The sequence below is a fragment of the Molossus molossus genome, unplaced genomic scaffold, assembly GCF_014108415.1.
Source record: "Molossus molossus isolate mMolMol1 unplaced genomic scaffold, mMolMol1.p scaffold_m16_p_34, whole genome shotgun sequence".
Lineage (NCBI taxonomy): Eukaryota > Metazoa > Chordata > Mammalia > Chiroptera > Molossidae > Molossus > Molossus molossus.
The window spans coordinates 1143555-1155757 of NW_023425371.1; the positions used below are offsets into that span (position 1 = coordinate 1143555).

Sequence of the window (12203 nt, forward strand, 5' to 3'; positions counted from 1 at the left end):
TCTCTTCTGCCAACCTCCTATTCTTATGCCCATGCCCACTCCCTTTAAATTTTACAAGCTTATCAGTTTATTTGTGCTCAGCTGATGGGCAGAAACCTGGAGGAATTCTGGACTTTAGCCCACCAGTTTGTCTGGTTTGAATAACCTGCTGAGAGCCAAAACTGGCACCCACTGCCCCATGCCTTCAGTGCGGTTCAGTGGAGTAGAGTGTGCCACCAACTGAGTATCGGGCACTAAGATGTGGATGATGTTCATGTGACTGGCTAGGGATTTGAGGGTGGTATGGAGCTTAACTACTTTATTTTATTTTTATTTTTTTATTTTTAGGCCATGAACTCTTTCCCCTTTTATAAATAAATAAATAATAAGTAATTTAAGCCCAAAACCCAATTTTTTTTAACCATCAAAAAAATTTTACAGCTGAATAAAAAAATCTAGAGCTTTATTCCACACATCCCCAAAAGGTCCACAGAAACCTCCACTATCATTACTTATTCCATAAAGTTTAGGCTATAAACAACTAAAATAGAAAAGAAAAAAGTAGAAAAGCCTAAGTGAGGCCACAGGTAAAAGTTAAATTCAACTGTTAACCTATCCTTTTCCTTTCAGAATAAGTGCCTCTAGGAATCTGATACAAATAGCAGAAAGATATACGGAGATTCTAATTTAATATCTACTCTCCCAAATACTTATTTAGTAGTAGTAATGCAAAATTTGACACCATTTATGTATCTTCTAATCATAATTTTGATTACTAAGTCATATTTGGCTTGAACTCTCAAATTTAAGGACTAAAGTGACAAGAGACAAAGCAAATAAATAGCATCAGATAACCTGCTGCACTACACAGAGTCATATGCGCACTGACCTCAATTTAACAAGAGAGTCTGGCCTTTGAAAGAGAATGAAACATGACACTCACAAATAAAATGTTTCATGTGTAATAAACTCATAAATAAAATGAAGATAAGCTTAAAGTGTGTGATAAGTAGAATTATGCCACACCAACACCAAAAATCCCCACGTCCTAATCCCTAGAACAGGTAAATATGTTACCTAACATGGCAAAAAGGGTGTGAATAAGGTTAAGAATAATAAGATAGGAGAGGTCATCATGGATTATCCAAGTGAGCTCCATAATCACAAGTCCCTAAAAGTGAAGGATCTTTCACTGAAGTACAGGCCAAGGTCAAAGGAATCTATGACTGTGGAAGAACAGTCAGAGTGATGGAACACTGGAGGCTTTAAAGTAGAGGAAAAGGCATATGAGCCAAGGAATATATGTGGGTAGCCTTTAGAAAACAAGGAAACGGAGTCTCCCCGGAAATTCCAGAAAGGAAAGTAGCTCTGCCAATACCTTAGCCTAGTGAGACCCATGTCAGACTTCTAATCTACAGAACTGTGAGATAATAAATTTGTGCTGTTTTAAGTCACTCAATTTGTGATCATCTGATACAGCAGAAATAGAAAAATATGTATAACATAAATTTTCATTATCACAACAAAATGAAGTTAGTAAATCAACTTTCAACCAAGGCCAGCTTGATAGCTGGTTAAGAGTAAATAAAAGTTAAGATTAACTAAAAAGTGATTAAAAAAAAAAAAAGTGCCCTGGCTGGTGTGGCTCAGTTGGTTTAGCATCATCTCTGCACCAAGAGGTTGCTGGTTCAATTCCTGGTCAGGAGACATGCCCAGGTTGTGTGTAGGAGGCAGCTGATCAATGTTTCTCTCTTTCAACAATGTTTCTCTTTCTCCCTATCTCTTCTTCCTCTTTTTCTAAAATCAATTAAAAAAATGTTTTTTAAATAATTATAAAGTATCATGTCAGTAATGTTTCTGTTTGAATTCATGGTTCTTATCTACTTTTGAACATTTGTCTTAATATTTTCTATGAAAATAGTAGAACAAGTAAATTTTGTCAAAATAAGACATGGCAGAGCAAATGTCAAATCTGATTTGCAAGTAACATTACTGAGTCTTAGGAGACTATGTCTTCTTTCAACAGTGAATAATGAATCCCAGAAGAAGCATTGAGCTTCAAATGGAATGGTTCTCTATTGCAATCCTCTCTCTCTATTCCTGTAACAAACTAATTACCTCTGCTGGGTACTGACACAGTCTCTCACTAAAGGTAGAAATTTCATAAGGCAACAGGAAAAAAACAAAAAAAACCACACCTGTTTATTGTGGGATTTTGAGTGAAGTTGTTAAAAAGGAAAATCACTTAAAATGTTCTTCACTTTAAATATGAATGTAAGTATGTACATAAATGCTGAGACCGGTTAGAATTATAAAACTAGAGCCATCAATCACTCTGATAAGACAAAAATATTAAACAAACCAAAGTAACAGGGTAAAACCAGCTAAGAATTTGGACATAATAAAGTTGACCTGGGTTTTTCCTATTCAGCAGCCTACACCAGTAAGTGAAAGCATTGACCTGGAGAAACTGTGAGCTGGATGACCTGAAGGGTAGTCCCATCAACACCCCAGACTTAACTTACTATTCTATTCCTCTAGTTAGAAATGCTTTAGTAAACTGTTGTATTTGTAATCAAAACCAAGTCTTACGAGTGTTCAGACATTCCATTCATCCTGCAAACTAAGACACTACAATTAAGTTCTTGCAGAAGCTCTTTTCCTGAAGTGAATGAATTCCAAATTATTTATAAAGTACTTGCTATGTGTTTAGCAGGTACAGCCTAAGAAACAGTTTAGAAAGGAAACCTGCAACACATTTCTGAGTAATTACCTGAAAATATCTGTAGGTACCTATAATCTCTAAGAACACATTTTAGGCTTAGTAAATAAGTTTTATAGTATTCTAGGTAATGAATGAGGTAGCTAATCTTTACCTAACAAGGTAGCTTTGAAAGAACTAGTAAAACATGACAGAACACTGTAGTGGACAGTGTAAGGCCTTTAATGTCAAGCTAAGGAGTTTGGACTTCTTTATTAATAGACAATAAGGAACCAATAACAAGGCAAACATTGGGCAACACTATGAAGAATAAGAGACTAGGGCTGTAGATACCACTTGAGAGATTATCTCTTCCAAGCCTGTCCTAAAGACTGATGCTAAATTCATCATTTTAAGTTATAATTTTCATCTCATTTGATAATTTTAAATCAAACTACTCCATCAAACAGCATTTCTAAGACTGCAAAGTTACTCCCTTCTTGGTCCCATCTTAATTTCTTCAGGACAGTCAAAAAATCTGATATTTGGGTGCTAGTTATACAATTTGTTCTCTAATTTCACTTTTATTTTTTGTTAATCCTCACCCAAGGATATTTTTCTCTTGATTTTTAGATAGAGTAGAAAGGAGGGAGAAAGAGAAACATCAGTGTGGAAGAGACACATCGACTGGTTGCCTCCCACACAACCTCGACCAGGGCCCAGGATGGAATATGCAACACAGGTATATGCCCTTGACAGGGAATTGAACCCACGACCCTTCAGTCTGAGGGCCAATACTCTAACCACTGAGCAAAACTGGCCAGGGCTCTAATTTCATTTTTTTAAAAAGCCATATCCCTAATTAAGAAAAAACATTTCTGAAATCTAAGTACTGTGTTTCTCTAAATGTGCTGCTCCTAGCTGAGTATATAATGCAGAATAAAGAGGTAATCATGCCTATCAGTTTAAATCTCAGCTCTAGGACCTTGGGCAAGCAGTTTAAGCTCTGAGTCTCCACTTCTTCATCTATATGATGGAATGAAAATAGCTGTATAATTTCTATGAGGAAATAGACAAAGTGAAAAATTTATTACAGCATTAGTTGCATACTAAATATGTAATAAATGCTAGCTATTACTGTAATTAAGCATAACATCAACATCACTGTAATATAAAAATCTGTGGAATGTAGGTACAGAAAATTAAGGAAGGTACTGATATATTCTTCTCAATGCAGCAGACACTATTTTAAATCATTTCATCTGTCAAAAACATAATTGTATGTTCAGATGTGACCCCTAAGCTAAAAAGAACCAAGGCTCCTTGGGTAAACAGTTCATTTGATTCCAGGTCTAGAGCAGAAAATGTGCAAGATGAACCTGAGATATCTCACTGTGTTAGAAAAATCAAGGAAAAGGTCAAAGAATAAGGTGAGTATATAAAAAAGTCACAGGGACAAGCCTGAATGGCCTGCTCTGGCCAAAGATGGTACAATTTTAGTATCAAAAATGTAAATGGCCCAGCCAGAGTGGCTCATTTGGTTGAGCTTCATCCATCCTGCGCACCAAAAGGTTGCTGGTTCAATTCCCAGTCAGGGGACATAACTGGGCTGTGGGTTTGCTCTCTGTCGGGGCACATTTCTCACTCACAAGAATGTCTGTCTCTCTCTCCCTCTATCCAAGTATGTCCTTGGGTAAGGATTAAAAAAACAAAAACCATAAATGACTTCATGAGATGAAAATATATCAATTACATAAAACACTAAAATAAATTCTGACAGCTGTCAGAAGGGAAGAGGATTGGGGGGCTGGGTGAAAAAAATAAAGGCATTAATATAAATAAATAAATACATCTCCATTAAAATAAAATGATACACATCCAAAATAACATGTTGCTTGGACATCAAGTTATTATTTTAAAAATTAATTTCAAAAAGGGAAAGAATTAAGAATCTATCCTGATTTTCCTGCATGAAATTGTATTTCAGGTGAATTTTTCTTTAGAGAAAAATCTAGCTAATAAAGGCAGATGGAATGATAGAATATCACAATTTTGCAATTCCTAATAAAATACAGGATATAGGCAATGATCACTAATTGAACATTAAAATTATTAGGTGAAAAGTCAATGGAGCCCTGGCTGTATGGCTCAATTGGTTGGAATGTCATCCACGGGGTCTCAGGCTCCATTCCCAGGTCAGGGCACATACCTAGGTTGCAAGTTCGATTCCCGCTTGGGGTGTGTAGAGAGGCAACCAATCGATGTGTCTCTCCTGATGTGTCTCTAATGCTGACATCATTAGAAGTGAGAAAACCAGATTAGATGCCTCCTGACAAGAGGCAACAGGAAGTGCAGAGCACCACTAGGAAGTAGCCAAGCTGCTAGATCTAAGAAATTACAAGGGATAGCCCTGAGTGGTGTGGCTCAGTTAGCTGGAGTGTCATCCAGTGCACCAAAAGATGGCGGGTTCAATTCCTGGTCAGGACACATACCCAGGTTGTAGGTTTGATCCCTGGTCTGGACACATACAGGAGGCAACTAATCGATGTTTCTGTTTCTCCATCTCTGCTTCTCTCTCCCCCCCTCCTCTCTTAATAAATAAATAGTTTATAGACCTGAAATAATAAATTGTAAATAAAAAAATTTTAGCCTTGGCCGGTTTTGCTCAGTGGTTAGAGCGTTGGCCCATGGACAGAAGAGTCCCAGGTTCAATTCCTGCTAAGGGCACATACATTGGTTGCAGTTTGTACCCGGCCCTGGTTGGTGTCATGTAGGTGGCAACAAGTCGATGTGTCTCTCTCATATCAATGTTTCTCTCTCTCTCTCTCCCCCTCTCTCCCTCCCACTTTGTCTAAGATAAATGCAAAAAAAATGTCCTCAGGTGAGGATAAAAAAAATTTAAAAAAAAAAAAAAGAAATTACAAAGGATAGAGAAGTATACTAGCCAACACCAGGCAAATACAATTAGACAAATCTAGACTATGAGAAATTCTAGAGAATAATCCAGTCTCTTCAACAAACAAATGGCACACCCAAAACAGGTGGTAGTGATACCAGTGACAGACCTATCAACTAAATGCAATGTGTGGCTCTACTCTGGATCCTGATTTGAAAGACATTTGGAGACAAGTGGAAAAAAACTGTAAATGAACAGAAAATCAGATGGCATCAAGGAATTGTTAGATGTAATACATACTCTACTATTAAAAAGTAAAATGTCCTTATCTGTTAGAAATACATACTAATGTAAAATATGAGTAAAATAATATGGTATCTGAAATTTACTTTAAAATACTCCAGGAAAAAAAAAAGTGGGTAGAAGACAAAACAAAAACGGTATATACTGATAACTGTTTAAACTGAGTGATGGGTCAGTGGCAGCTCATTTCACTATATTCTCTATTTTCATTTATTCTGAGGGACAAAAAAAACTTTTTATAGACATACTATCACTTACACATAAAATTTTAACGTAGTGCTCTGGACAGTTTTGTTCAGTGGTTAGAGTGTAGGCCCACAGACCAGAGAGTCCCGGGTTCGGTTCCCACTAAGGGCATGTACCTCGGTTGCAGTTTGTCCCCGGCCCCAGTTGGGGTCATTTGGGTCACAGCCACTTGAGGTTTCTCTCTCACAAGGACGTTTCTCTCTCTCTCTCTTCCCCCTTCTTTCCCTCCCACTCTATCTGAAGATAAATGCAAAAATGTCCTCGAGTGAGGATAAAAATAGATAAATAAATTAAAAATTAAAAACAAAATTTTAACATAGTATAGAAGTCATCTCCCTAAGTAACAAAATTATATCACCTATCACTATTGGACTTTTGCACAGCATTTTAACAGGAATTGTTCTGGTACAATTTAATTCTCCTTTTGACCATTATAAAGATATAACTGAATGAGAGAAGCATTATACTCTTCAGTTAATTAAAATCACTACTTATCCTGGTCCGGTGTGGCTCATTGGATTGAGCATTGTCACATACACTGAGAGGGCCTGTGAATTCCCAGTCAGGGCACATGCAGGAGGCAGTTAATGGATGTTTCTCTCTCCCTTCCTCTCTTAAAAAAAATAAAAATCAATAAAATATATTTTAAAAATACTACTACTTACCCTGAGCTTGTAGAAGTTTAAGGGTAGCTTCAGCTCTGGCTCTGGCTTCTCTCTGAGATTTAGTTAAAAGTTTCCCTTCTTTTTTCAAGCGTTCTTTTCTTTCTTTTTCTTTTTGCTTCTTCTTTTCTCTTTTTTCTTGTTCCAATCTTTCCTACAGAAGAATATGTATCAGACAAAAATTGTACTAGCTTAATCAATTATAAAATTTAAATGAAAACAACCCAAACTTCAAACAAAGCTTTTGAGATACATGCAAAGTATTATGTTAGGTGGTTCCAAATGGAAATATTTAAAATGGTGTACATAATTTAATATCACATGATAATAGACTATGTTGGCAATGATATGTAAGCAAAGTCTGCCTGTACCTCAGGAAACAGAGGTAGATAAAATCTTCTGTACCTCTTCATATTATTATTTATATCAGGACAAGATTTTAGAAGGTTAGAGATATTGCATAGTGAAGAGATTTTTAAATTAAACACAATGTCAATGTCAGCAACTTCATGCAAACATACCTCTTCTTTACGCTTGGCTTCCAATTCTTCCAGCCGCTTTATTCGCTCTTCCTCTTCTCGCTTCTGTCTCTCTTCTTCTTCCTTAAGCTTAGCCAGAGCTTCCTGCATAGCTTTAACTGTGGCTTTGCTAGGTCCTTTTTTCTTCTCTTTCTCTTTGTCCTCCTTTTCTATTTTCTTTTTCTTCTTATCTTTTTTCTTTTTGTCTCCTTCATTGTCATCTATCAAAAAAAGAATGGAGGCAAAGTGTTTTTAAAATAAGTTTCCTAAGGCAATGATAAACCAACCCCAGATTTCTAGGACCATAAAGGGCCAAAGTTGATACCAGCAGCATGCTAGAATCTCTAGGCCTCAAGGCATCCCGAAAAGCATAGGAGAACCTGAGCACCTAGAACAACTTAGAACAACTAAGGTAGCTTACTTAGAAGCCTACAATGCTGGTGTTGCTCTGAGTTGTCCTGAGGGATGCTAGAAGACAGGAGGACCTTATCAGCAGGAAAAAATATACTGTATCTAATGTAGCTCTTAATACATAGTGTCTGAATTCCTGCCTCAATTCTGTAGCTAGTTTTGCTACTATAAGATGGGAATAATATGAATGATGCCAATCTTAAGATATTAGAAGGATAAAATATAAAAATATAGGTAATTAGCCCTGGCTGGTTTGGCTCAGCGGTTAGAGCATTGGCCTGCGGACCAGAGAGACCAGGGTTCGGTTCCCGCTGAGGGCACGTGCCTCGGTTGCAGTTTGTCCCCGGCCCTGGTTGGGTTGTGTGGATGGCAGCCACTCGATGTGTCCCTTCTACGTCGATGTTTCTCTCTCTCTCTCTCTCTCCCCCCCCCCCCCCCACTCTATCTGAACAGAAAGTGGAAAAATGTTCTCGGGTGAGAATTTTAAAAATATATATATATATGTAATTATATTCTAAGAATTCTACACTACCATGCTGAAAAAAAAAACTAGATTATAAAGCTACTTTCAGGGCATTTCTCTTCATATATGTCCAGATAATATTTCAAGTGATTAAAATAGCTGTCAATTTTCTCATTAAAAGTTTTATTAGTCTAAATCAAAACTATGTGAATCATCTGATCTTTACTATTTTCATTCCAACTAAGAGGAGGAAATTTAACTAGAAAGCTTATATTTTGTTAATTAGTTCTGGTATCAAAGAGTGGTCCACCACTATTGCTTAAAAGATGTTAACTAACTTTAGCATGTTTTTACTTTTCTATTTCACAGGTTGAATTAGATTTTTAAAAATAGGAACAAACCCTAGCTGGTGTGGCTCAGTTGGCTGAGTGTGTCCCATCACTGAAAGGTCACCTAATCAGGGCACATGCTCGGGTTGCAGGTTCAATCCCTAGTAGGGGGCGTGCAGAAGGCAGCCAGTCAATGTTTCTTTCCCACATCAATGTTTCTCTCTCTCCCTCTTTCTTCCTATCTTTATAATCAATAAAAACATATTTTAAAAACATATAGAAACAAGAAAGAATTCAGATATTATCTGAAACTCAGTTATCAAGGGGAAAAATAAATTTTCACTAGGCAAGAATAAATTTTCATTAGGCAAATTCCACTCTTCATCAACAACAAAAATTTTTTTTTAACAGTGAAATTCTATAAAAATTCTAGTCTGTGCACAAACCACTTGAAAGACATTTTATATTATATATAAATGTTTAACAATAAACATCAAGTTAAAGAGTACATAGATATAGTTTTTAAAAGGCTTTCTTACAATTAAGCATCTTTATAACAAAGGACAAACAAGAAAATGACTTTGGGGCATAATGATCAAATCTTATACTAAATATAATTTTACCAACCTTCGACGGCTATGGGTACCTCTCCTTTCTCGTCAGAGGCAGGGGCTGCTCCAGTATCAAAAGTCGTCTTGGATTTTACAGTTTCCTCTTCAGATTTTTTGGGGGGTTCTTTTTGTTTACTCTGATCCTTTTTACCAGTTTCCAATTCTTCTTTTTCTTTCAGCTTCCGTACTTTTGCCTTTTCTTCGTCTCGCTTTTTTCTTTCTCGCTCTTTCTTTTCTGCCTTCTTTTGGGCCACTGTCTTAATTTTGAAAGAGGAGTCTTCATCTTCATTCCCACTCTCTACAGTAGAACATGGCTTATTCTTCTGATTTTTTTTCTGTCCTTTTCTAGACTGCAAAAATTCATCTGATTCAGCATCACTTTCCCCTGAAGAATTTACTCTGGAACGATCTTTAATTCTCTTACTGTTATCCTCATCCTCTTCTGACCCATCCAACCTTTTATTTGATTTTTGAGCTTTCCCTTTAGCTTTTTGAGAAAGTTTTTTAAAATCATCATCATCATCACTCCCAGAGTACATTTCCACTTTCAGTTTTGCAGTCTTTTTTGATTTGGAATCCTTATCTTCTAATTCTTCACTATCATTATCATCAAAACTTTGTTTTTTGCCTTTCTGTCCTTTCTTTTTTTTATCTTGCTTTGAGGTGGGTTCTTCTTCATTATTGTCTGTTGGCTAAAAAAATTTCCATTGTTAGAAATATTAACAGAGTTATATTTTGTTTTAAAATAAATGAGACTCCTCAGAGCCACATACTTCATTAAGTACACATGGAAGAAATTATCAAAATAAGGTCCTTTTTATAAGGATATGAACCTCAGCCAAGTACCAGAAACTAGCCTGGGCCTCAGGCACATCTCACATTCACAGTGAATGTCAGAATCCAGGTGCTTAAGCCAGCACTAATCACAGTCCACATTTACCAGTTTCTTCAAATGGCACAGTCTAAGAGGGGAACTGAAATACAAAAAAATACCTATCACATTCCCATTACTTTGAGGCTTCTCCAAATTCAAAGGATGAAAAGGAAACAATAAAAAAACTGAAGGTGGGGACAGAAATGTTACCTCTCCAAATATACCAATTTTATGAACAGGCAAAATACCTTCTAAATACCAAATAAAGCATCTTTCTATCTGTAAAGGTGTTAAAAGACATTTTTTCTTTCCTAAAACTTGATTTCCCCTGTTGGCATCAGAATTTATAAAAAACTTAAACTCTACACACACACACTGCCCAAAAGTTTCCAAAAGCAGTTCCCTAAAACTGGCACTGGAAAGCACAGCTCGATAACAACCATCTTTCACCTTTACTGCAGCACTTTCTCTGTCAGCTTTGATGCCTTGAGCCTCCCAAGACAATTCTTCCAGTTCTTTCAGAATATCATCTTCACTAGAAAAGATTAAAATATATTTGAGGCATTGAATTAGCTTAATAAGTGAATCTAGTATCAAAGCTAATAACAAAGAAATATGTTTGAAATATACTTACTCAAAGTCTTGCCTTTTTTTCTCCTTTTTCTTCTTCCCCTTGGACTTTTGAGGCTCCTGTTCCTTGGCAGCACCAGCTCCTTCTATTTCTGCAGCCAAGGCATCAAGATCAATGTCATCCTTGGCACTTAAATGAAAACAAAGAAGATCTAAATGTTACTCGAGAGCAAAATCATCTAGCACATTCACCTACAAAGAAACTTTTTAAAAAATTATTTTAGCCTTTATCATGCATTAGCAGCCCACTGAGAAAAATCATTTGGCAAACTCATGATAACATTTTAGTTATATCTACTTACCAGCCTCACTGCATCTGCTTCAACAGTTTGAATTACATTCAAATCAGAAAAAGCTATATAATGAAGCGCTCAGGGTAATCAAGAAATGGAAATTAAGTTATTTGATACCAAAGTTTTTTTGTGTGTATCTGGAATTATTTATGAGAGAGAGATTTTAGCCCTGGCTGGTTTGGCTCAGCAGTTAGAGCGTCAGCCCACTTACCACAGGCTCATGGGTTCAATTCCCATTCAAGGGCACGAACTGGATTTCAGTTTCGATACCCAGCCCTGGTTGGGGTTGTGCTGGAGGCTATCGATGTGTCTGTCTCTCTCTCACGTCGATGTTTCTCTTTCTTTGTCTCCCCACACCCCCTTCCATTCAGTCTAAAAATTAACGGAAAAATATTTCTATTAAAATATCCCCTTTTTAATGGAAAAAGGGGAAGAAGAAATAGGAGAAAAAAGGCAAGACTTTGAGTAAGTATATTTCAAACATATTCTTTGTTATTAGCTTTGGTACTAGATAAATGGAAAAATTAATGGAAAAATATCTGACTATATATAGATATATGGTAGAAAAGGTAGATGAATCCAAATAAATAATACAGTAGAAACATTAAAACCTCATGCAACATAGCCCACACTGATAGATGCTTTGTTGTAAAAGGGCTTCATTTCAGTAAAGAGAATTTTTTAAGAGAATAACTTTTAACTATATGATAAATATATATATATATTTTTCCATTTTTTGTTCAGATAGAGCGAGAGGGAGAGAGAAAAAGAGACAGAGAGAGAAACATCGATGTGAAGGGACACATCGAGTGGCTGCCACCCGCACGACCAACCAGGGCCGGGGACAAACTGCAACCGAAGTACGTGCCTTACCGGGAACCGAACCCGGGTCTCTCAGGACCGCAGGCCAACGCTCTAACCGCTGAGCCAAACTGGCCAGGGCGATAAATATAATTTTTAAATTATATTTATATAGAAGACATTGAGGATATAGCATTTGTCCTCAAGGAGCTTAGCAGAAGAGACAGACAGCAAACTAGTAAACTAGGCAGTGCAAAGTGCTACGTGGATAAAGTAAAGAAATTTAATGCTTTTATAAATTGTTGGCCAGAGTTGAAATATCCTTTTTATCTTATACTGTAGAAAGTGTACCTGAGGAAGATCATAAAATACTGAACTGGTACATGGATGGTAAAACCAAATTCAGAATGAGAAGTCTGATGCTTCCCAGCAGACAAGCCTGGAACCAAGTACTAGAGGTAGCTGGGCAAAGGGGATTTGCATATC

At 36.6% G+C, this 12203-nt stretch overlaps 1 protein-coding gene across 2 annotated transcripts in view; it reads right to left on the reverse strand.

Moving 5' to 3' along the window:
• The window catches only part of EIF5B (eukaryotic translation initiation factor 5B), a 101319-nt gene that overhangs the window by 53336 nt on the left and 35780 nt on the right, over positions 1–12203 (reverse strand). For both annotated transcript variants that reach the window (XR_004961985.1, XM_036281411.1), the window contains exons 2-6: positions 10628–10753; positions 10444–10528; positions 9136–9811; positions 7309–7526; positions 6791–6941 (exon numbers count right to left, since the gene is read on the reverse strand). Coding sequence is in view for 1 of the 2 variants with exons in the window: in XM_036281411.1 (XP_036137304.1) it covers positions 6791–6941; positions 7309–7526; positions 9136–9811; positions 10444–10528; positions 10628–10753 (1256 nt within the window). In the remaining variant the exon portion in view is untranslated. The remainder of the gene's footprint in view (positions 1–6790; positions 6942–7308; positions 7527–9135; positions 9812–10443; positions 10529–10627; positions 10754–12203) is intronic.